The sequence below is a fragment of the Athalia rosae genome, chromosome 2, assembly GCF_917208135.1.
Source record: "Athalia rosae chromosome 2, iyAthRosa1.1, whole genome shotgun sequence".
NCBI classification, from domain to species: Eukaryota; Metazoa; Arthropoda; class Insecta; order Hymenoptera; family Athaliidae; genus Athalia; species Athalia rosae.
The window spans coordinates 3,803,843-3,828,227 of record NC_064027.1 but is presented as its reverse complement, the minus strand read 5'-3'; the positions used below and the strand labels follow the sequence as shown (position 1 = coordinate 3,828,227).

Sequence of the window (24,385 nt, the reverse complement as noted above, 5' to 3'; positions counted from 1 at the left end):
ATTAAAAATGAAATGGAGTGCTCAAAGCATTTTTATTAAGATTTCAGGCAAATAGTTCCGAAAATTCAATGGAAATCGTGATGCCTTCACTTGCTTCCGAACACTATCATTGCGGTTGTGGTGAAGTCTCGATATCTATTATATATTCTCGTTGGTTTTTGATTTATTAACAGCAAAATCCAAATCACCCTGTCATCCTTTTTTTCCGTAACGTAATCTGTCATAAAGACGAGCGAAAACATGTAATTCGGCATCTAACTCTGATTTGCAGTTGACAATTTTGTTGCACTTTTATATACTTTAAGTGTGGCGTGAAATGAACCCACAGACGAATGAACTAGGTCTAGCCTGGCCCAGCGATGTCAATTGGTTGGTATTCAATAACGAGCTGAGGGGTCAGCACCATTATCTGCTATGGGATTATGACCTGATTTTAAGACACGTGTCATGATCTTATAACTACGGACTTGAATTGTATTTACACTGATCATTTTTCCGTGTCACATGTCGCAAACTTAATGACACGCCGTACATTCAGCACTTGATATGTTACCTATCTCATAGATTGAGAATAAAATCAATTACATTAGTTGCATGTATCTAAACTTCACCGGAACAGTGTATTAAAACAACTACTCTATATCAAAGTCAATTAAACTGAGGCTCGAATGCGGCACATCCTGTTGAGAAGAACATATCATTACAGGATCAGGAGCATTATTTCTGAATATTCGATCGAATAATACTGCAGATTTTAAACTCTCGTGATCGATATTTTATAGCCATCGATGGACCGAATGGAGATGTCAGTTGTCAGCCTGAGATTTTCCAAAGAGCCGTTGCAACTCAATTGATATCTTCGTATAATGATCGCCACGATAGTTTTTAGACACATCATGGCGAACTTTTGTCCTGCAAATAGTTTTCGTATGCATATCAAGTTTCAAAGCTTAACCCCTCGTGGGGCCATCACAAGAAGAACTCACCGATGCAACCCCTCAGACCACCGCTGAACGGTATGTACGCGTAGGGATGCCTGCCCACTGAATTTTCCGCTAAGAACCTGTCCGGATCAAATTTATCGGGATTCGACCAGTACCTCGGATCACGGTGGGTTTGGTATGCCAATATCGCGACTGAACAACCCTCTGGCAATGTACATGTTTCTGGAAATGAATCTTTTCATTGGAATGAAAATTTCGGAGAAAGTTAATTTGCCTCACTGGTGTAGTGATTTTCCTAAGCTTGGCTATTTCCCATTTTTTTCTAACAAATAGATAGTCAATAAGGAATGAATAAACGAGAGGCATACTGAACCACAACCCACCCAGGTCTACTTCGCCTTTGAGTTCACGCAACATTAACGGTGCAATGGGAAATAGACGAATTGTTTCCTTGATAACCATTTCCAAGTACCGTAGTTTGGATAAAACCTCCGCGGTCACATTTTTTTCTCCCAAGACTTCACTGAGCTCTGCGCGTACCTTGTTCTGTAGAAAATTGTTTTTCTCACGCATTTTGATGAATTGAAAAATTTCTGTCAACGAAATTCATCCCAACGTACCTGAACCGTCTGGTGCATCCCCAGCATCAGTAATGTGAAAGAGCTGATGACAGCCGTAGTGTCTTGTGCCTACAACATATGAATTCAAGTAATTATAAAGGTTTGTCGAACTTCTTGTTGAAATGACATTCGTAGCTTTTACTTTCTAAATTGAATTTCCCTACCGCTGTAAATAATGTGTATACTTCATCTCTGAGTCGTATGTCGTCCATAAGGTTGGTTTGCTCAACATGAGCTATCAGCTGCTCTAGTAGCATCACTCGAGGTCTATCGGGTATCACAGAACCCCTTTGCACAGCGTGATGCTCTTTCCTCTTCCGAGCAATGAGCTGGAAAATCGTCAGTAGTTATTATTTCGAACATGAAATTTGTTGCGTATTATCTTCAGCGATTTGCAATCCTAATTTCACCGTTGAATCACAATCATGTAGTCAAACTATTTCGATCATAGGACATACTGTCATCGCCTCCATGGAACCAACGCAATAGATTTCATTCAAGGTATTTTCTAATCCGATCCATCGATCGATCATTAATTATTAAAACGGCTACATACGCTTTCAATGAACCCGTGAATCACTTCCATCGCTGTACTTTGTTGTTCGCTGTAATTGGTACGTGCATAGATCCAGTTCGGATGTAACCACAGTTTCATCATCCTCGAGTAAACGATCTTGTACATGCTATGGAATCGATGATGTGCTAGTAATGTTTAATGGTCGAAGTGGAATTTTAAATTAATCAAAAGTCGCAGTAAGAAGTAGGGCAAGAGAAATAGACGAATTAATTATCGTCGTTGGGAGGGAGGGTAGGGGGTTGCCGATCTTTTAATAGGATGATATGTAAAAAATTTTCTCAAGTAACGAAAATCACAAATGGAGTACCTTCTGTTCGCTTCGACCAGGTGTTTATATTCTTGCTGCTGCGTCGTACCGGGAGTTCCTATCACGGTTTCTGAAATCACAAGAATGCTCAGAGCATGAAATCCTAATGAAATATTTATAGTACATTGACCACTCACCTAAAATGATATCAATAGTACAATGCTCGATAAACGGATAGATGTCGAATTCCCCAGTGTCTGCGACTTTCTCCAATTCCTTAACGCAGCAACGACTCTGACGATCAAAGTATTCTACGAACGTATCGAGCACCTTTCCGTTCAACATTGGCATGATTACTTTTCTGTGAGCTCGATGCGTCGGACCTTAAGCATCTAGTGATAAATTATTTTGTTCTGCTGAGGTCAGGTCAATTTAAAGTAGAAATAATGAATACCTGAACCCGTCACTAGACCCTGCCCTATGAAGGGCTCCATGAAACGATAAACGCTGTCTTTATGCGTAGCTTTAGCACTGCCCAAAATCACCTGAAAATCAGAAAATCATAAGCCAGTTGAATAAAGCCCTTCATTGTCTCGAACATGATGTTCAGTATTCGAAGGGTTGCAATCTGCGTACTTCGATGTCACCGGGTTTCGTTATAACTACGTAAAGTTTTGGTCCCAGCCAGAACCGACCTGGTGTATCGTAACTCTTGCTAAGGTTGACGATCCTGTGCAGCATTTCTAAAAATAATAATTTGTCCATAAAAAGTATTTTAATATAATAAGAACTGTGCGCCGAGGGTGAAACGATTGGCATAATTATTCGGGAATCTCCATTTAACTTTACTGTTACGCAGGACATGATATCTGATCAGCTGTAGCTTTAGAAGTTCGATGAACAACCTTGACCAACAAATACTTATTTCGTCATTGATATTCTTCGCAGGAGCAGGCCTTCAGCTTGTACACGCGCAAATGGTGCGTGACCAAGCGAAAACGTGAATACGGTTACAATTAGTGTTTTGTCGTCAAGTTTTACCATCAGATCCGCAGGCGAAGTAAAGCGCATTTCCAATGAGAGGAAGCGCCGGTGGTCCCGGCAACTTTGCTGCTAATTTCAGAAATTTGAATCGCTTCTGCCGCCAGTTTAGGACTCTTTTTGATAGCCATACTCCAAGTAACAAGCCGCATGCAGCCAGTAAAAAACCTTGATGAATAATATTTTCTTATCAACGAAATATTTTGATAAACGCACACTCCGCATTTTCAAAGAGATAGAATATACCATGTTTCCAATTCAATATTCAGACAAATGATACAGATGTAGAGGCACATTGATAAGCAATTCTTTCGATTTCAAGTAACTTAAAATGATATCAACAGATCACTAACCACTATTGAAGCATTTCCAGAAAACTGAGAGATTTTCACTCCGGATGGCGGACGGCGCATAAACGTGGCCCTTGTAAATTTCAATCGTCATTTTCTCATTGGCTTAACGAACTATGTCATCCGGCGATAATGAACTGGATCAATTATGGGACGAAAGTGCAAAGTGGTATTAAAAGTATCCGTTAAAGGAAAAGATCACACACGCTAAAAATCCTCGTGGCTTATACGCGATGACTGCTTGGAACGAAACTGAATAATCGCCCGGCCCCCGGTGTGCTTTATAAGTCCCAAGACCGTAATATTTCATTATATGTGAAGTACGCGTCCGAATCGCGTCAGCATGTTCTCACGTGCAATGAGTATCTCATTTGTACGCACACAACTCACATATGTATCATGGTATCTGTTTGAGAATCTGAACATATGCCGCAGCGAGGATTTAAACGGTTCATCATGCTCTTGAACTTTACTCTTTTGACCGGCAGGTCATCTGATCCTGATTGGCTCGCTTCGACATAGGTGAGTAGAATTCGTATATTATCCACAGTACCAGACAAAACTAGAAAGCTTTTCCTTTGCGCAGGGGTATGATTAATCCAAATCGATCTTGGTAAAGCGCTATTGACTTTTGTATTGATTCTCAATAATTATTTATTGTGTTCTGGTTTTCATCAGCGTAAAATTTGTTGGCTTAGGTTTTTGGGACGAAATTTCGACTAGGAATATTATACATATCAAAGATATATCAATATTGATTTTTCCTATTTGTTTATGTTTTACACCGAAACTATATCTACATGAAATTCACTACCTTATGTACATTTTACAATCGGAAGCCGATACATGCTTGGAATTAGATGCGCCACACGCTCTTCGAAAATATGCAATCACAAGATGGGTGATGCCTTTAATTAATATCTCCATCACCATTTCATGATCATTTACTGTAAGATATTTCGGATATCAAACTCTGGTGATCGATATTTTATAGCCATCGATGGACCGAATGGAGATGTCAGTCGTCAGCTTGAGGCTTTCCAAAGAACCGTTGCAATTCAATCGATATCTTCGTACGATGTTCGCCATGATAGTTTTCACACACATCATGGCATACTTTTGTCCTGCAAATAATTTTTGATGCATATTAGGTTTCACAGCTTGACCCCTCGCGGGGCCATCACAAGAAGAACTCACCGATGCAACCCCTGAGACCACCGCTGAATGGTATGTACGCGTAGGGATGCCTGCCCACTGAATTTTCCGCTAAGAACCTGTCCGGATCAAATTTATCGGGATTCGACCAGTACCTCGGATCACGGTGGGTTTGGTATGCGAATATTGCGACTGAACAACCCTCTGGCAATGTACATGTTTCTGGAAATGAATCTTTTCATTGGAGCGAAATTGTTGAGGAAAGTGAATTGGTTGCATTGCAGTAAAATTATCCAAGTTAAGCATTGTTGGGTCTGTTGTAACATGTAACATGTAAACTGAAAAAAATTAATTTTCACACAAACCTATCGATGGAAGTCGCTAGCTTACCCATGTCTACTTCGCCCATCAGTTTCCGCGCGATTATCGGCCCGATAGGAAAGAGACGAAGAGTTTCTTTGATAACCATCTCGAGGTACGTCAGTTTGGGAAGGTCTTCCGCAGTCAGAGTATTTTCTTCCAACACTTCACGAAGCTCTGCGCGTACCTTATCCTAGAAAAAGTCTGTCATCTTATTCGCACGTCTCGATGAATCTCAAAATCCCCAGGGGATATTGACGTTATAATTACGGATTATTGTAACAGGAGTTATCGCGATCAAAATTTCTGCGGAATTTGTCCGTAGGGATGTATACCTGAATTTTTGAGTGCATACCGAGCATCAGACATGCGAAAGAACTGGCAACGGTCGCAGTGTCTTGTGCCTGGAATGAGATTTCAATTATGTTCAACCACTTCGAAATTCAAAACAGCCCCTACCTAATTCTGGTTCAGTAAGAGATCTTGAATTTCCCTACCGCTGTGAATAATGTGTATACTTCATCTCTGAGTTGTACGTCGTTCATGAGGTTGGTCTGCTCAACATGAGCTATCAGTTGCTCTAGTAACATCAGTCGAGGTCTATCGGGTATAACAAAACCCCTTTGCACAGCGTGATGCTCTTTCCGCTTTCGAGCGATGTGCTGGAAAATTCTCAGCAGTTATCATTTTGAACACGAAATTCGTCCCGTATTATCTTCAGCGATTTGCAATCCCAATTTCACCGTTGAATCACAATCATGCAATCAGACTATTCCGATCATAGGACATGCTGTCATCGGCTCTATAGAACCAACGCAAGAGATTTCATTCAAGGTATTTTCTAATCCGATCCATCGATCGATCATGAATTAATTAAACAGCTACATACGTTTTCGGTGAATCCGTGAATCACTTTCTTCGCTTTACTTTGCTCTTTGCCGTAATTGGTACGCGCATAGATCCAATCCGGATGTAACCACAGCCTCATTATCCTCGAGTGAATGCTCTTGTACACGCTGCAGAATCAATGATGTGTTAGTAATGTTTATTAACTGGAATGGAATTTAAAAATAATCAAGAATCGGAGAAAGAAGTAGGGCGAGAAAGGAAGATGAGACTCTCTTCTCTGTATCTTTCGTATAGAAAGATTGTCGCAATCGGTTTCGCGGAGCGTTAAACAAAGGGGTTGAATGGAAGATTCCGTACATCTCACAATCAGTTATGATAGCAGAAGTTCGAAATTTATACTCTACTCGATATCATATGATAATATGAAAGATTGCGTGTGCTTTTCACGATTTGACCTGTCAAATATAAGGCTACGCAAATTAACTTTTCTACCGATTATGAGTTTTTTTTTGAGAATTAGTCCTCACCGATAAGAACGAAGCAATCATTCTTAGGTTTTGCGAAATACCAATCAATTATCGTCATTGCGAGGGAGGGTAGGGGGTAGTCGATCTTTTAATAGGATGATATGTAAAAATTTTTCTCAAGTAACGAAGATCATAAATGGAGTACCTTCTGTTCGCTTCGACCAGGTGTTTATATTCTTGCTGCTGCGTCGTACCGGGAGTACCTATCACGGTTTCTGCAATCACAAGAATGCTCAGATCATGAAATCCTAATGAAATATTTATAGTACATTGGCCGCTCACCTAAAATGATATCAATAGTACAATGCTCCATGAACGGATAGATGTCGAATTCCCCAGTGTCTACGACTTTCTCTAATTCCTTAACGCAGCAACGACTCTGACGATCAAAGTATTCTACGAACGTATCGAGCACTTTTCCGTTCAACATTGGCATGATCACTTTTCTGTGAGCTCGATGCGTCGGACCTTAAGCATCTAGTGATAAATTATTTTGTTCTGCTGAGGTCAGGTCAATTCAAAGTAGAAATAATGAATACCTGAACCCGACATTTGACCCTGCCCAATGAAGGGCTCCATGAAACGATAGACGTCGTCTTTATGCGTCGCTTTAGCGCTGCCCAAAATCACCTGAAAATCATCAACACTTCAAATATCTTGAACGTAGTGTTCAATATTCAAAGGGTTACATTCTGCGTACTTCGATATCGCCGGGTTTCGTTATAATTACGTAAAGTTTTGGTCCCAGCCAGAACCGAGTCGGTGAATCGTAAGTCTTGCAAAGGTCGACAATCCTGTGCAGAATTTCTGGAAATGATAATTTGTCTATAAAAATTATTCTAGTATAGTAAGAACTGTGCACCGAGGGTGAAACGATTGGCATAATTATTCGAGAATCTTCATTTAACTTTACTGTATACTCAGGACATGTTATCTGATCAGCTGTGGTTTCAGAAGTTCGATGAACAACCTTGACCAACAAATACTTATTTCGTCATTGATATTTTTCGCAAGAGCAGGCCCTCAGCTCGTACACGCACGAATGGTGCGTGACCAAGCGCAAACGTGAATACGGTTACAATTAGTTTTGTCGTCGAGTTTTACCATCAGATCCGCAGGCGAAGTAAAGCGCATTTCCAATGAGAGGAAGCGCCGGTGGTCCCGGCAACTTTGCTGCTAATTTCAGAAATTTGAATCGCTTCTGCCGCCAGTTTCGGACTCTCTTTGATAGCGATACTCCAAGTAACAAGCCGCATGCAGTCAGTAAGAAACCCTAATACACAATATTTTCTTATCAACGGAATATTTTGATAAACGCACACTCAGCGTTTAAAAGAGATAGAATATACCATGTTTTCAATTCAATATTCAGACAAATGATACAGTCGTAAGAAAAATTGAACTGGCAGCTCTCTTTGTTTTGAGTAACTTGAAATGATTTCAGTAAATTACTAACCACTATCGAACATTTCCAGAAAACTGATAAACTTTCAATTTCGATGGCGGACGGCAGATCAATCTGGCCCTTGTGCATTTCAATCGTCATTTTCCCATTAGCTTAACGAATTAACTTGATCGATGATGGAGGCAAGAGTGCAAGTTGTTACTGAATGTATTAGTCAACGGGAAAGATCACACACGCTAAAAATCTTCGTAGCTTCTTCGTAGCTTCGTAGCTTGGAACGAAACTGAATTATCGCCCGGCCCCCTGTGTATTTTATAAGTCCCAAGACTGTAATATTTTATAGTATGAGCAATGAGTATCTCATTTATACGCATATAATTCACGTATATGTCTATTTGAGAATCAAAACATATGCCACAACAAGAATTTAAACGGTTCACGATGCTTATGAACTTTACTCTTTTGACCCACAGGTCATCTGACTCTGATTGGCTTGTTCCGAAATACATGAGTGGAAGTCGTATATTATCCACAGTACCAGACAAAACTAGAGAGCTTTTTCTTTGCGCAGGGGCATGATTTCTTCAATTCGGTAATGGTAGAGCGCTATTGACTTTTGTATTAATTCTCAATAATTAGTTCGTGTATTTTGGTTTTCATTTGTATCAGGTTTTGGGACGGAATTTCGACTAGGAATATTATATATATCAAAGATATATCAATATCTTTCTTTTTTATTTGCTTATGTTTTACACCGAAACTATATCTACATGGAATCCAGTACCTTATATACACTTTACAACCGGAAGCCGATACATGCTTGGAATTAGATGCGCCACACGCTCTTCGAAAATGTGCAATCACAAGATGGTGGGTAATGCCTTCAACTAATATCTCCATCATCATTTCATGATCATTTACTGTAAGATATTTCGGATATCAAACTCTGGTGATCGATATTTTATAGCCATCGATCGACCGAATGGATATGTCAGTCGTCAGCTTAAGGCTTTCCAAAGAACCGTTGCAATTCAATCGATATCTTCGTACGATATTTGCCATGATAGTTTTCACACACATCATGGCATACTTTTGTCCTGCAAATAGTTTTCGTATGCATATCAAGTTTCAAAGCTTAACCCCTCGCGGGGCCATCACAAGAAGAACTCACCGATGCAACCCCTCAGACCACCGCTGAACGGTATGTACGCGTAGGGATGCCTGCCCACTGAATTTTCCGCTAAGAACCTGTCCGGATCAAATTTATCGGGATTCGACCAGTACCTCGGATCTCGGTGGGTTTGGTATGCGAATATTGCGACTGAACAACCCTCTGGCAATGTACATGTTTCTGGAAATGAATTTTTTTATTGGAGCGAAATTGTTGAGGAAAGTGAATTGGTTGCATTGCAGTAAAATTATCCAAGTTAAGCATTGTTGGGTCTATTGTAACATGTAACATGTAAACTGAAGAAAAAGAATTTTCACAAAAACCTATCAATGAAAGTCGCTAGCTTACCCATGTCTACTTCGCCCATCAGTTTACGCGCGATTATCGGCCCGATAGGAAAGAGACGAAGAGTTTCTTTGATAACCATCTCGAGGTACGTCAGTTTGGGCAGGTCTTCCGCAGTCAGAGTATTTTCATCCAACACTTCACGAAGCTCTGCGCGTACCTTATCCTAGAAAAAGTCTGTTATCTTATTCGCACATTTCAATGAATCTCAAAATCCCCAGGGGATATTAAGATCATAATTACGGATTATTGTAACAGGAGTTATCGCGATCAAACTTCTGCGGAATTTGTCCGTAGGGATGTATACCTGAACTTTTGAGTGCATACCGAGCATCAGACATGCGAAAGAACTGATAACGGTCGTAGTGTCTTGTGCCTGGAATGAGATTTCAATCATGTTTAATTACTACGAAATTTAAAACAGCGCCCACCTAATTCTGGTTCAGTAAGAGATCTTGAATTTCCCTACCGCTGTGAATAATGTGTATACTTCATCTCTGAGTTGTACGTCGTTCATGAGGTTGGTCTGCTCAACATGAGCTATCAGCTGCTCTAGTAACATCAGTCGAGGTCTATCGGTTATCACGGAACCCCTTTCCACAGCGTGATGCTCTTTTCGCTTTCGATCGAGGAGCTACAAAAATATCGTCGGAAAATCGAATTTAAGAAATGAAACGGCTACCTACGTTTTCAGTAAACTCCTGAATCACTTCCATCGCCGAATTTTGCTCTTCGCTGTATTTAGTGCGCGCAAAGATCCACTCCGGATGTAACCACAGCTTCAACATCCTCGCGTGAATGATCTTGTACATACTGTGAAATAAACAGTACGCCAGAAACGTTCATTGGGTCAGGTGAAATTCGTGAATATTTATGTGTGAGGGAAGGAACAGGATGGCGAAAGATCATTTTTTTTTTTTTCAATACTTCAATTAAAAGGGACAGTTGGAATATCATAATTCAAGTACCTCCTGTTTGCTTCGACCAGATGTTTATATCCTTGATACTGCTGCGTTGTACCGGGAGTGCCCATTATGGTTTCTGTAATTACGGGAATACTAAGAGTAGCTATAATAAACGATTGAAATTTTTGATAAACAATCTGTGCCCACCCAAAATAATGTCGATAGTGCAATGTTCGATGAATGGATGGATGTCAAACTCATCAGTATCTACAAGTTTCTCCAATTCTTCAACGCAACAACGGCTCTGACGATCAAAGTATTCAACGTACGAATCAATCACCTTTCCGTTCAACATTGGCATGATCACTTTTCTGTGAGTTCTGTTCGTAGGACCTTGAGTATCCGATAATAAGTCAATCTATCCTTTTAATTTTAAGTCAATTCAAAGTAGAAATAATGAATACCTGATCCCGATATCAGACCCTGCCCTATGAAGGGCACCAGGTAACGGTAGACGTCGTCTTTGTACGCTGCTTTATTACTAGTTAGAATCACCTGAAATTCATAAATCAAATGAATTGGGTCCTTCAATCGTTTCGAACATGTTTATTCAAAAGAATGCAGTCTGCATATACTTCAATGTCGCTGGGTTTCGTTACGACTACGTAAAGTTTTGGTCCCAGCCAGAATCGATACGGTGAATCGTAGCTCTTGCAAAGGTTCACGATCCTATGTAGAACTTCTGAAAATGATAATCTGACGTTGAAGACTATAATTCTTATCTTGCTCGATATCAGTATGCCCATGATACTGATGCAATTATTTAAGACATTATGTGGTACATCTGATAAATAGCCTTGACGTATAAATTAGGGTGGGTTGAAAAAAAAATTTGTCCTTATTTTCTTAGCATGGGGGCAGAATTTGTACCTTATAAAAAGAGAAAATTTTTCAAATGTAGAAAAAATTCTTTACTTGATATTCCGAGGTAGCTCACTCATTTTTTCAATAAATAATTAATCAAGTGGGGATCATGCAGCAAAAAAAATTTTTCCACCTGATGATTACTCGATCGATTGCATGAGCAGATGATTTTGGCTTTCAGATTTGGATTTCGGAGCTGATTATACGTAAGATTACTCTTGAAAAACCAAAAAAAATAACGATTTGTGACCGAAAAATAAATCATCATTTTGATTGGGTTTAATATGCTTTTCTTACGTATTTTGATCTCAGAAATTCGAATCTGAAAGAAAAATTGATCTATTTCTAAAATTGACCGAGTTATCGCCAATTTTCAGCTTTTTGGGGTCAAAAATAAAAAATTTATTTTTTAGTCTATCTTAATGTAATTTGAGCTCAGGAATCCAAATCTGGAAGAAAAACTGATCTATCTGCAAAAATGACCGAGTTATCCCCATTTTTTCGCGATTTTAGGCATAAATTTGAGGATATCTCGAAGGGAAAAAATCGTAACTCAATTTGGACAACGGATTCGTGTTCCTGAGGTCAAAATACATAAGAAAAGTGCCATACGATCAATTTTAAAAAATAAAAATTTTTGGCCAAAATTTGAGATTTTTCCAAGGGGTACCCCTTACGATTTTTTCAAATTTTGACCAAAAATTTTTATTTTTCAAAATCGATCGTATGGCACTTGTCTTATGTATTTTGACTTCAGGAACACGAATCCGTTGTCCAAATTGAGCTACGATTTTTTCCCTTCGAGATATCCTCAAATTTATGCCAAAAAATGCGATAATTCGGCGATAACTCGGTCATTTTTCCAGATAGATCAATTTTTCTTTTAGATTTGGATTCTTGAGCTCAAATTACATTAAAATAGACTAAAAAATCAATTTTTTATTTTTGGCCCCAAAAAGCTGAAAATTGGCGATAACTCGGTCAATTTTAGAGATAGATCAATTTTTCTTTCAGATTCGAATTTCTGAGATCAAAATACGTAAGAAAAGTGTAATACAATCAATTTTTGAACTACTTTACTTTTGGCCCAAAAATCGATTTTTTTTTTGGCTATTCAAGAGTAATCTCACGTATAATCAGTTCAGGAATCCAAATCTGCAAGCTCAAATCATCTACTTATGCAATCGATCGAGTAATCATCAATTATTCGCTGTTGGGAGCAGAAAAATTATAAGACATATCGATTGGTTTTAGTCGTAGACCCACTTTGATTCGTCGCAATTCATGCATGCGTCGAAATATTCGAATTTCTCGGTCTACGAGGGAGCCCGAGCTTATTGTTAGCTGGAGTCAGGTAGCCACGAGCACGGGGCCTTGTTTTGAGGCGTCACCTCTGCTCAGCCCCAAAGGTCACGTCTCACAACAAGGCGCTACGCTGCTGGCTACCCGACTCCAGCAAAGCTCGGGCTCCCCGATTCAACTTTAATTTCAAGTTAAAAAGAAGAGCATGTTATTTTTTGATTTTATACTATAATTACAAAAATAATAGGAAAAAAATTTTGAACAGTGAACGAGTAAAAAACAATTACAATCGACAATTGTTAGATATTTTCTATGATTTTTGACGAAAAAAAAATTTTATTACTGGAAGTACCCCACTTGATTAATTATTAATCCAAAAAACGAGTGGGCCAGCTCAAAATATCGAGTAAAAAATTTTTTCCACATTTGAAAAATTTTCTTTTTTTATAAGGTACAAATTCTGCCCCCATGCTAAGAAAATAAAAAAAAATAAAAAATTTTCAACCCACGCTAGTATAAATACGGTTTCTTGTTATTGATATTTTCTGCAACTGGCCTTCGGTCTGTGTGTGGCGTAAAACATACAAATGGTACGTCATGGAATGAAGACATGAATAAGCTCACGATTAAAGTTTCATCATCGCATTTTACCATTGGAACTGCAGGCAACGTGCAGCGCGTTCCCAATTAGAGGAAGCGCCGGTGGTCCCGGCAACTTTGCCGCTAATTTCAGAAACTTCAAACGTCTATGTCGCCAATCTTGAACTCCCTTTGATAGCCATATAGCTCCCAGTAATAATCCGCAGACAGCCATTAAAAAACCTTATCGAAAAATGCCCCTCATTAGTAAAATAATTTGATAGATAGATGGATACGGAATCGTCGCCTCTTGCGGTTTCAACGATATTTCCGTGGCATTCCACGTCAAACGGGCCACTTTCTCCTAAATTTATTTCGAACTCGATGGAACTTTATCAATGTCCAAGTCCTGGAGACCATGCTCACACCACTTGTTAACGACAAGAGTCAAAATTTCCGAAAGTTACGATTCACGTACCTCTGTAAATCTATTTGTTGTTCAAAAATGTGATAAAAAACTCGAGCTTGGGATGTTTTTTAGGCCACATTTTTGGGCATTTTTTTGTCAAATGGAATGGAAGTGGAATGCACCATCCACAGAACCAATAGTGAATATTCTTCATTATATTCTCTCATTTTATAATCTCAATGTTACTATCTTTTCGAATGAATTAATTAGAATGCAGATGGAGACTGACAATGAGATTTTGTTGGAATCGATATTCACTCAGAGAATTTAAAAAAGAAAATAGATTAAAAAATAGTTCGACTAGACAAAAGGAGTAAATTTAAATTCTGATTGAATAACAATTATGATAGATCCATTGGACCGAATTGTAAACAATTTGAAATCCAATTTACAATTCCTGAATTACTGCAAAAGCAGGTTTCATATCTAATGCCGATCAACTTGGTATATTTTTTGTAGATCACTAACCACTGTAGGAATATGTCCAAAAAAGTGAAAGATTTCCATCTCCGATGTAGAGCGGTTCACCGATTCGGTCCTGACTGTCAATCGTCATTTTATCAACAGTTGACAGAGATGCGTACTCCGAAAATAACGAGCCTGATTTATTACAGACAGAAAAGTGCGAAGAGGTAGCAAAAATATCTGTTGAAGAAATAAATAATCACACACAGTACAAATCTTCACGATACGCGACGACCGTTTGGAAACAAACTGAAATATCCCGCGGCCATCGGTGCATCTTATAAGGACTGTGTTATAGCACTGTATGTGAAATATACGTCTATATCGTGTGCTATTGACACATTGAAATTCAGCTACTCGACTAACAGAAAATCAATGTGGAGAAGGAGGTGCCAATATGGATTTTCCTTATGTACCTTTTTGCATTGATCATCAGTCAAAATGTCTTTCTTACTACAGCGTGGGTGTAATAAAAGACTTTCAGAAACTTACAAATCCCTCGTACTTCGAAATTCAGTACCGAATCGAAGTATAAGAACCACATCGCTATGCCTGTCAATGATTCAAGTGTAGGCAGTGCATGATGACGATGGGGCCCCCATATTATCGTCCAGCATTTGAAAAATCGTCGACCATCTGACGTCCATCTCGAGTCTGATCGTTATATAATCTTGCGATTGCAAAAACATAGTGAGAAAAATTTATTGTTCGGTAGTTAAGTTTCAAATCAGTCTGTATGACCGTCACGCAGCTACGTTCTTGTTTGAATTTTTAATTCAGAATCTATAGCTTTTTGTATTCATAAGTAATTCATGATCACAAATATTGTAAATTGGAGTCTTACAATTAGACTTGTTTACGACATTTATTCACTATTACATATCCTAAAAGTTGAGACACCGGTTCTCGTAAAAATTGTAAATAATTGCCCGAATACAAATATTCCACTAGAATTTATAGTCGTTGAACTGCAGACGCGGTTTCATGAAAAATATTTCTCGTCGACTGAAATAAAATAAATTTCACCTCTCCGCAGCAATTTACCCGCGTCAAAATCTCCACATTTTTATTCATCGCGGAGGGCATTGCCTCTAAAGCAGTTACAGAGCGGTCGGTATTTTCGACCTTAGCGCAAAATTTGTTTACCCAGCAGGATCAGAGGTCCATAAAATCCGGTTACGTGATCCAACGGAAGTTCACTGTTACTTAATACTCTTCGGTATAATTTGAAATGACCCCGCATCGTAGATGAATCATGCGTAGAAAAAATCAGGCGATTTTTGTAAAGTATGACGTCATTTTGGACGACAGCGCGTCATTCTGAATTATTAATTTTTGTGATCAGTTTATACCGTCGATGCAGCGTTCGTCGGGCAATTGCAGAATACTTGTAACGCAATACGCGTCGAAGAACCATAAAAACGAGGTCTCGAAGGTGGGTAGATGAGGGTTAGATGATTAGCGATCCGCGATGAACGTACGGGAGGCAGCGTCGTACTTGCTGCTATTACCTTGTATCGTTCGTCACATATTTAAGGCCCTCGGCGTCAGTTGTGGACCTAAATATAGAGTGACACTGAAGCAATAATCTGTTGAATGAATGAATAGTGCTCTGGTATCACGAGGGGCCCACCGGATCTTGGGGTTTCAGGGGGTCGGAGAGACTCCTCATTCTGGAACAAGGAGGCTTACCGATCAGAATTCTCCGCTCGTTCTGTTTGTGAACTTGTGCTTTGGATCTGGGGCTTCGAGATACGCATCCGAACTGCGTCGATTCGTTCGAATTTCCATTTATCTTCCCTACTGAATATTGTCAAGGTACGTGTCAAGAGTAAAATTCTAATTTCATCTTCAGATCATAATCACCTATCGTGCGATGAAACGCGTTAGGTCCTTTCGCATAGAAGGGGAACCGTGGTAGAGTTCAGCTGGACATTTTGCCGATACCTTCGAGTAATTTTATCGAAATTGGGTTTTCATGATTTGACGCTTGAGCCAAAAAACAATTCTTCAAAATTGCTTTAAAAATAACGTTTACGTGAAAGACTTTCCACAATTTTATACAACAAACGCTACGTACCGTTAAAAATTCCGTCTTTTAGAAAACGGAAGAGGCATAACCAGTTGATTTGATCGGTTAAGAAGGACCATTGCATCGCTTTAGCCAAGCGTTTCAATTTCTGTTCAATCGATTTAATACATTTGCTGAAAATATAAGCCAGATTTCCTACTAAAAAAATAGCTTCGAGAGCGGTTTGTAAAAGTAGATCAAGGTTAATCAATGTGAATAGTCTCCAAAAAGGCAAGGAGACATAAGGCAACGTTGCAGTGTTCTCCGGAAGAGACTCGTTGCCCATCTGTCCGTCGGTTTGTCCATCCATCATAATTTATTAAGACCCTATCCGCGAATAGCCATGGCTTATACCGGCACTCGCTCTTCCCACAAAATAAAACTACTTCGGGGAATAAACGATCTGCAAGACCTGTAATATACATAGGTATACACGTCGATCGAGGTGACCGGTAATGCGCAGCTTGCCCAATTTGCATGACACATTCGACCGTCTGGTCAACTCGCTCAGCTGAAATAGCGATCGCATATCAGCGGTAAATAATTGATCAGCTGATCGGTGCATCGAATTAAACAATATGAGTAGCCCCCATTATTTTTCAATTGCATCAAAAAGTGCGGAGAGAAACGCAGTCGTACTTTATCAATTCGGCACGGCGTGTTGCAGTATGACTTGAGGCGGGAGTATAAGTTGTCTGATAGAGATGAGGTCGTTAAATGACTCGGGGGGACGACATCGCGTGGACAGGGCGACCAGTCCGCTACCACGTCGCCCAGCTGTGGATCCAGTCCAAGAATTGAAAGCGCTTTTCGCCGAACCATCCTCGAGGCTTTCGAACGGCGCCAAGGATCAAGATTATCGAACGGAGGCCATCCAATGTCTCCAGACCATCGAGGTTCCGGAGAACGATGATTTACCGGACAGAGGCAGCTGGAATAGCAAGGTAAAAGGGTCACCGGGATGTCTAATCTTCAGCGATTCGATATAATTGGCAAAGCTAAATCGCTTTTGGTATGTGAGATGTCTCGATTAGCCTCGCAGCCCCTCGTTGCCAGGGAATGCATGGCAAAGAGTCTAATTAGAGTAAAACCACGTAGACGATTATCTGGCAATCAAGTTAAACTACGGGCGCCATGCTGCAACCCACGCTAATGAGGCACTTTGCTATAGGGGAGATTTGGTGCAGAGTTGTTGAAGGTCTATTTGTTGAAGGCGCCATTTACGACGTGATAATGTAGTCAAAACGAGAACATCACGCGATCATTGCTGGCCCTTCTGTAGGCCGACAGACATGAGTTTTTTTCATCCGCCCATAGTTGAATAATTAATATCTTCTTGAACGAATCTCATTGCTGCAGAAATTACTGAATCACTGGACAATAAAAATGACCGTTTCACGTCCCAGATCGAGTTCATCCTGTCGGTAGTTGGCCTAGCTATCGGCCTTGGCAATCTATGGCGTTTTCCTTACTTGTGCTACAAGAATGGCGGCGGTGCTTTCATGGTGCCTTACTTCATCGCCTTGGCTCTTGCCGGGGTGCCCATGTTTTTCATGGAACTTTCTCTCGGTCAAATGATGACCATAGGAGGCCTCGGGGTCTTCCAGATTGCTCCCATTTTCAAAGGTATAGTCGTCGATGCGGCGACTAAAATTGCGAGAGAAAAAAGTACACCCCGTTCACAAACCATCTGTGGTAATTTCAGGGATCGGATACGCCTCCTGCGTTCTGTCATGCTGGACGAATATCTACTACATAGTTATCCTGGCGTGGGCATTGTTTTATTTTCTGGCATCACTCCGATCTGGTAACTGGCTAATATCGTGAAGATAAAAATTAGGGCGACACGCTAATCGCGAGATTATAGCGGTTCATCTGTTGCGTAATTTTCAACAGATGTGCCATGGAGATCTTGCGGTAATTCGTGGAACACTGGATACTGCATAACACCGATAGACCGTTTGGAAGCGAATTGTTGGAACGAAAGTCAAGTTACACTTTGCGACACACCTATGGGGAATGTAACGGCAAATTTGCTCACAGATCCGGTCAAGGAATTCTGGGAGTACGTCTTTTTTCCATTGTCCATAGAAAATCTGATCACTTGCAGTTGGCAATAGCTGAGAATCTGCATTCGTCAGACTTAGCTCTGCGGATTGATTATTCTTTTGACGAAGATTCCCTTTTCGGCAGACGGCGAGCTCTCCAAATCTCGGAGGGTGTTGACCACGTCGGTGGAATAAGGTGGGAATTGGCGGGCACGTTGGGTGTCGTTTGGATCATGTGCTACTTCTGCATATGGAAAGGCGTCAAATGGACGGGAAAAGTAGTCGCAACTATTTTTCGTTAGATGAAATGTATCATAATAAAACTTTCTTCATAAGAAGAAAAAGGAAGAACCGAAGTGTATACAGGGTGTGTTGTACGGCTGAAAAAATCGAAAAATATGTATGAAAATATTTTTCAAAGAAAAGTTGCAGGATTTTCGAAAGGGAGCGATGTGATGCTGAATGTCGCTCAGTATCTATGAAGAAAATAGATTCTTATATCTCCAAATAAACGTTGTAGCTGGTTTTTTGACAAGATCAGCTGAGCTGGTAAAATTGGAAATTATTGGAAATCCAAAATTATTCATCTGACCCAACATCAATCTGAAATCAGCATTTTGGAACTCCTTGGAAATCTTGCGACTTTAGCAGGTTTATTTTTTTGTTTACATTTCGAGTTTATTGGCCATGATGCGGTTCGAAACCAAACACCCTGTAGAAATGAAGGTTGGCATGTAACTATTGCGATTTTTTAAAAAACTCTGCGTCACAGTATTGTTATTCATTTAACAGGTTGTCTACTTTACGTCGCTTTTTCCGTACGCTCTGCTGGCTATCCTACTGGTCAGAGGTTTGACTTTACCAGGAGCCATGGAAGGTCTTAGATACTACGTCACGCCCAATCTGTCAAAGCTTGGCGAACCCGAGGTGAATACTAATCGTAGGTCCCGCATGACTTGACTCGAGAATCGCACTATGACATGTTGAATATACACAAATGCTTCGAGGAAAAAGTAATAGTCAGCAAATCGTCCTCTCACGGAAGGTTCATATTTTTCATCAAAACAATCCTTCGAAAGATCGTCGATATGCAAAAGCTTAATTGTCCATTTGACTGCAAGAAGGAGATTGAAACCAAACATTTTCAGATTCAATGATTTCTATGTTTATGCAGGTTTGGATAGACGCCGTAACACAAATCTTCTACTCCTACGCTTTAGGGGTGGGCGCACTCGTAGCTCTTGGTAGTTATAACAAGTTCAACAACAACGTCTACAAGTAAGTTGCATCATATTTTCAGAATTGATTGGATAGACGTATACTTTTTTAAATTTCTTATTTTTTCTGACATTGATTGCCCATCGGACTTTTTTTTTTATTCATGAATTCCTGCACACTGATCCGCTGCAAGGAGCCAATTTTTATGAATACATTAGCGTTGATTATTCCTTGTTACTTCCAACAGGGATGCACTGATAGTGTGTACAATAAATTCATGTACAAGTATGTTGAGCGGAGTGGTCATATTTTCGGTGGTTGGTTTTATGGCCCATGAACAACAGAAACCCGTGGCAGACGTTGCAGCATCGGGTAAATACATTATTTTATTATAAAATACGATGGAGCAGGCAGGGTTTGAAAAACCGTTACAAATTAGGAGGCGTTCAATAAATTTCATCCGTAAACATACTCGAGTCCACAGTGGCCTACAGCGCAAATTGAAATTTAATGATATGTTCGATTATTTCCAAAATAGGTCCAGGGTTAGCCTTTTTGGTCTACCCCTCAGCAGTGCTACAGTTACCTGGAACCCCCGTGTGGTCGTGCCTCTTTTTCTTTATGTTGATTCTTATCGGACTGGATAGTCAGGTAAATCAAAGGAAAATCTTTCTGTAGTATCACATGTTCAAATTTCACCAAGTAAGATTATTTACATACTGTTTGTGACTTAAACTTTCGATGTGAACGTATGTGAAACTTTGTCACACATACGCCTACGCTTAAAATAATCCCAGTCGTGAATGTTTTACACGATTGAAAATTAATACACCTATAGAATTCTATTTGGAAGCCAGAGTACGCCCACTAATGAATGTAATTACATTTACAATTCACAGTTTTGTACGGTTGAAGGATTTATTACGGCGGCAGTGGATGAGTGGCCTCGACTACTGAGAAAACGAAAGGAAATCTTCATTGCACTCGTTTGTTTTTTATCCTTCCTGGTCGGGCTTCCATGCGTTACCGAAGTTGGTACCTAATTAAATTCCTGCAATCGAACGCGTACTTTCGAAAAATATTACAATCACCCTTGTTAATCCTTTAGGGGGGAATGTACGTCTTTCAACTCCTAGACTCGTACGCCGTTAGCGGATTTTGTCTATTGTTCTTAATGTTCTTCGAATGCGTTGCTGTATCCTGGGCCTTTGGTGTGAACCGCTTTTACGACGGAATTCGAGATATGATCGGTTACTACCCTTGTTTTTGGTGGAAAATATGTTGGACGGTTACTACTCCAGCCATCTGCGTGGTACGTCTCCTGGCTGTTGTAACTTCAGCTCCTATTCTTTGCTATTCATCGCGAAAATGCGTGTTTTTCAGGGTGTATTCATTTTCAACGTTATCAAATTTGTACCAGTCAAGTACCTTGCATACGAATATCCATGGTGGAGTCACCTGTTGGGCTGGCTTACCGGGTTGTCTTCGATGCTGTGCATCCCTGGCTACATGATTTACATCTGGTGCGTCACTCCGGGCACCTCTCGAGAGGTAAGAATGTGGGCTAAAAAAAATCCCTCGAGAGATTTGAAATTTAGCCGATTAATGGTGCGCGATTCCAAGTTTTTCATTGTTCCGAATTTCTAATGGGCGAAATTGAAATCAAAGTTTATTCACTAGAGGAAATTAGATGAAAACTGTAGCGTTTGATTTATATTTGAAAGCCCGTGAAAAAATTTATTTCTCAAAAGATATCGAATCAGATTCGCTTAGCACCATAAAATGTCAATTTTTTAATTAAAATCTGTACCGCATTGAATTTACTTCTTCCAGAAATTCCGCAAACTGGTCAGGATAGATGACGACATTGCAACCTTGCGAAAAAAGTTGAATCCAACGAAAATCGTGACAATAAAGAAAGATCAGTTTCAGTTTTAGAATCGTATTTTATTATACGTTTGTTCGTGAACTACAATCTGATGCGCATAATGCAGCTGGGTATATTGCCCTCAATTTGATGCTAATCTCGCTACTTGTACTCGCGCGTGGTGCAGATTATGTTATAACAATAACTATCTATCAAATACGCAAGGCATAACTTACGTTACGCTGAGATATGTTATGCGATAATATGACTTTCGAAATTAGGGTTGTAGTTTGAAATTTTATCCTATGGAAGTTACAGAATCGGGCTCGAAACCGTAATGATATTTCTATTACGACGCATGTACTCCAGCATTGAGTTCCCTGCGTTACGAACGCTAATAGGTATTCTTATTTCCCTCGGCGGTTGTCTTTGTTCTAAACCAGAAGCAATTAATTCGCTCCAACAGTCGTATTCAAGGCTATCCCATTTTGTATGAATGCGCCGCTCAACGTGGAATAAGTGCTACTATTTGCCATCGAACGCACATGTTGGGATAATATCGGAAGATTTTTCCGCGAATTACGATTAACGTTTATTGAGAAAAATCTCATCTATCGCGATATTGGAGACAGTTGCCAAGATGCAGGAAGTTGAATACAATTTTAAGAATGCTAATGCTGATTTAGGAAAACATACACACACACGGAAATAAATATTCAAGTCAGTCTGTGACGTGAAAACTCGGTTGTAAAATAAAATTAACAATTTTTTCCAGATAAAATTATACGTTTTATTAGCTCGAGATAGAATTAAATTCCACACGTATGTATACCTAAGAAGAATTCGTTGAGTAAACTAGATTTTATCGCTTACCATATTTTCATGCAAACGCTCATTGGTTCCATGTTGGCTCTAGTATCCATCACTAGAACCTAGTATTTGGTGGTAGACGTTTTCAGTTTACCTCAAATCAGTTGATATCCCGTCAAACAGATTCGAAGAGAGGACGGCGAGGCATTAGAAAAAAAGGGTGCTTAACACTAAAGAAGATCAATACTTTCCAACAATGCACTATTGACTGCAGTCCAAAGGTATTCAACGCATATTTTGTTACCTAGGGCTGTTTTTTCCGTGCACACGAAAGTAACATTTAATTACAAACATGGGGTTTGATTATTTATACTAATAGAATTATTATATAAATTGATTAATATTTGATAGTAAAGCACCACTTCAATTTTTCAATGGGATTGTTCTGATCCCATTGAGAAGTTTGCTCAATTATCTCTACTCTGCATTTCTTTGATTCGGGTGATGAGTATCTGTTTCCATTGTTCCTCTGATACACTGTTTGCCCATTCTGGGAATGCGGTGCTAGGTAATGCAAAAGAAGCCATTGCCGTTTTCACTTGATTAATTTTTTCTGCATCCAAGTCTATGTCAGACTGGTTCGATAGTGAAGACCATACTTGCAGAACTTCTGATGGACAAGCCTATATAGAAATTAATCCATAGCACAAAATAGCAGTGTTTGCAGTTGTAATTTAAAATGAATCCCAACAGTAATTATTACCTCTTCTTGGATGTCATCTGGTACCGAAGGCAACATGTGATTAGCATCTATTGAAGCTGATATCCAGTTATCATCCTATAGAATATGATACACATAGGTCAAATTAAAATAATTAGTCTTGCATTCTTGTTAACACAAAATTTCAACTGTGATTTGATAATAAACATCAAGTAGGTTCTATACAAATTTTTTAAAGTGATAAACATGAGTCAGTACAAGGTATCACCAGTTTATATTCTCTAGAAGCTTTGAAAGTATTATATTTGAAATACCTCATCTTCATCATCATCCAACATCGGATCACTATCAAGAGCTACTTGAGAAAGAGGCATGTAGCCTCCAAGCCCAGATTCATCGTCTTCACTATCTGACTCATTGACAGCCGTGGCTCCTACATTAAGATCTGGTGCTTTGAGGTTTTCCTCTATAGGCTCCTGAGTTGGTTCAGGAGGCATCATTGAACTTCTTAGAATAGGCTCGAAATGAGTAGGTTGATCCGTTCTAGATTATTATATCTGTCCACCGATGATAAGTCTAATAAGATATACATTGAAAAATCATCATGATATTGAGTGCGAGATTAATATAAGGTAACTAGAATAGTTATAAAAACACCTAAGAACTGCTGAAATTTTTGTAAATAACTTCGTCAATGATTATGTTCATGCAAAGTTCTAACCTCACTCTCTGAGTTATGGCAACATTTTGCTTAACGTTTAATGTTCTTTCAGAATCACACCTTGGAGTGGCTTATGCAGAGTAGTACTATGAATTCTTAATTTATTAGATAAATAGATTCAGACGGAATTCTTTTACATCAGAAAATAATTTCTTTCTTCAGGTAAGATCCGAATGGAATTTCGGAGCAAAATTTGACGTCTGTCACTACTCAGAACTGTCCCAGAAACGTCAAGTATTTGTAGTGTTATTGTGTCAAAGCTATCGACCGACAGTCGATGTGAGTTACCAGTCGTTGGTATGAAACCTGTAATTGTCTCCAACTTTGCCCAAAAAATCCCCCACCAAATAATGAGAATATTAATCGATATTTTGAAAATGCAATCAGCCTATAATAATTGAAAAAAACTTTAATAATCTCGATTTTATTTCCTAGTCTTGGTTACGCACTATAAACTCAAAATAATATCAGGAAAGGTATTATTTTTCGACAAAGTTAATTTGATATCGTTTCAGCTCCAACAATATAAAACTACTTAAGTCTGATTTATTGATATACATATTCATCAAAGATTGATTCTGAATTTTCTATTTTCTCTGGATGTCAATTTTTATCGCAATTGGTTGCACGAATGTGACTTGTAATTTATTTCAATGAATGACGTATTTGACAAGGAGACGGTTCGAATTAAAAT

General features: G+C 39.3%; 5 protein-coding genes across 9 annotated transcripts; 1 reads left to right on the top strand and 4 right to left on the bottom strand.

Annotated features, from left to right (window-relative positions):
* Nucleotides 1-13: 13 nt before the first annotated feature.
* On the bottom strand, nucleotides 14-4,142 carry LOC105694041 (cytochrome P450 4C1-like). The gene is made up of 12 exons (XM_012414361.3): nucleotides 3,783-4,142; nucleotides 3,430-3,597; nucleotides 3,025-3,131; nucleotides 2,843-2,933; nucleotides 2,586-2,771; nucleotides 2,449-2,518; nucleotides 2,121-2,247; nucleotides 1,729-1,893; nucleotides 1,565-1,633; nucleotides 1,328-1,490; nucleotides 987-1,166; nucleotides 14-912 (listed from the first exon to the last, which is right to left on the bottom strand). Exons 1-12 carry the CDS (start codon nucleotides 3,871-3,873, stop codon nucleotides 755-757), a joined length of 1,575 nt encoding a protein of 524 aa, XP_012269784.2. The 5' UTR covers nucleotides 3,874-4,142; the 3' UTR covers nucleotides 14-754.
* Nucleotides 4,143-4,535: 393 nt separating this feature from the next.
* Nucleotides 4,536-8,353, bottom strand: LOC125499900 (cytochrome P450 4C1-like). Its single transcript, XM_048650020.1, has 12 exons — nucleotides 8,127-8,353; nucleotides 7,775-7,943; nucleotides 7,371-7,477; nucleotides 7,210-7,300; nucleotides 6,953-7,138; nucleotides 6,816-6,885; nucleotides 6,184-6,310; nucleotides 5,792-5,956; nucleotides 5,630-5,698; nucleotides 5,325-5,487; nucleotides 4,977-5,156; nucleotides 4,536-4,903 (listed from the first exon to the last, which is right to left on the bottom strand). Exons 1-12 carry the CDS (start codon nucleotides 8,214-8,216, stop codon nucleotides 4,746-4,748), a joined length of 1,575 nt encoding a protein of 524 aa, XP_048505977.1. The 5' UTR covers nucleotides 8,217-8,353; the 3' UTR covers nucleotides 4,536-4,745.
* A 438-nt stretch (nucleotides 8,354-8,791) lies between these two features.
* Nucleotides 8,792-14,505, bottom strand: LOC105694043 (cytochrome P450 4C1-like). The gene is made up of 12 exons (XM_012414362.3): nucleotides 14,239-14,505; nucleotides 13,374-13,544; nucleotides 11,132-11,238; nucleotides 10,961-11,051; nucleotides 10,704-10,889; nucleotides 10,560-10,632; nucleotides 10,278-10,404; nucleotides 10,061-10,225; nucleotides 9,899-9,967; nucleotides 9,595-9,757; nucleotides 9,247-9,426; nucleotides 8,792-9,172 (listed from the first exon to the last, which is right to left on the bottom strand). The coding sequence occupies exons 1-12, from the start codon at nucleotides 14,324-14,326 to the stop codon at nucleotides 9,015-9,017; spliced, it is 1,578 nt and encodes a 525-aa protein (XP_012269785.2). The 5' UTR covers nucleotides 14,327-14,505; the 3' UTR covers nucleotides 8,792-9,014.
* Nucleotides 14,506-15,895: 1,390 nt separating this feature from the next.
* LOC105694044 (sodium- and chloride-dependent GABA transporter 1-like) lies at nucleotides 15,896-22,311 on the top strand. Its single transcript, XM_012414363.2, has 14 exons — nucleotides 15,896-16,053; nucleotides 16,974-17,250; nucleotides 17,713-17,932; nucleotides 18,012-18,113; nucleotides 18,203-18,371; nucleotides 18,500-18,632; nucleotides 19,147-19,281; nucleotides 19,529-19,632; nucleotides 19,820-19,944; nucleotides 20,111-20,223; nucleotides 20,472-20,603; nucleotides 20,681-20,884; nucleotides 20,956-21,123; nucleotides 21,406-22,311. The coding sequence occupies exons 2-14, from the start codon at nucleotides 17,011-17,013 to the stop codon at nucleotides 21,508-21,510; spliced, it is 1,950 nt and encodes a 649-aa protein (XP_012269786.2). The 5' UTR covers nucleotides 15,896-16,053; nucleotides 16,974-17,010; the 3' UTR covers nucleotides 21,511-22,311.
* On the bottom strand, nucleotides 22,205-23,931 carry LOC105694045 (male-enhanced antigen 1). Of its 5 annotated transcripts, none has more exons than XM_048650028.1 (4): nucleotides 23,628-23,931; nucleotides 23,285-23,546; nucleotides 23,013-23,087; nucleotides 22,205-22,932 (listed from the first exon to the last, which is right to left on the bottom strand). In XM_048650028.1, exons 2-4 carry the CDS (start codon nucleotides 23,468-23,470, stop codon nucleotides 22,717-22,719), a joined length of 477 nt encoding a protein of 158 aa, XP_048505985.1. In that variant the 5' UTR covers nucleotides 23,471-23,546; nucleotides 23,628-23,931; the 3' UTR covers nucleotides 22,205-22,716. The 5 variants fall into 5 exon arrangements, with proteins under 5 accessions (XP_048505985.1, XP_048505986.1, XP_048505987.1 ...); XM_048650029.1 differs by having other exon boundaries at nucleotides 23,285-23,527; nucleotides 23,692-23,931; XM_048650030.1 differs by having other exon boundaries at nucleotides 23,285-23,527; nucleotides 23,752-23,931.
* Nucleotides 23,932-24,385: the final 454 nt, after the last annotated feature.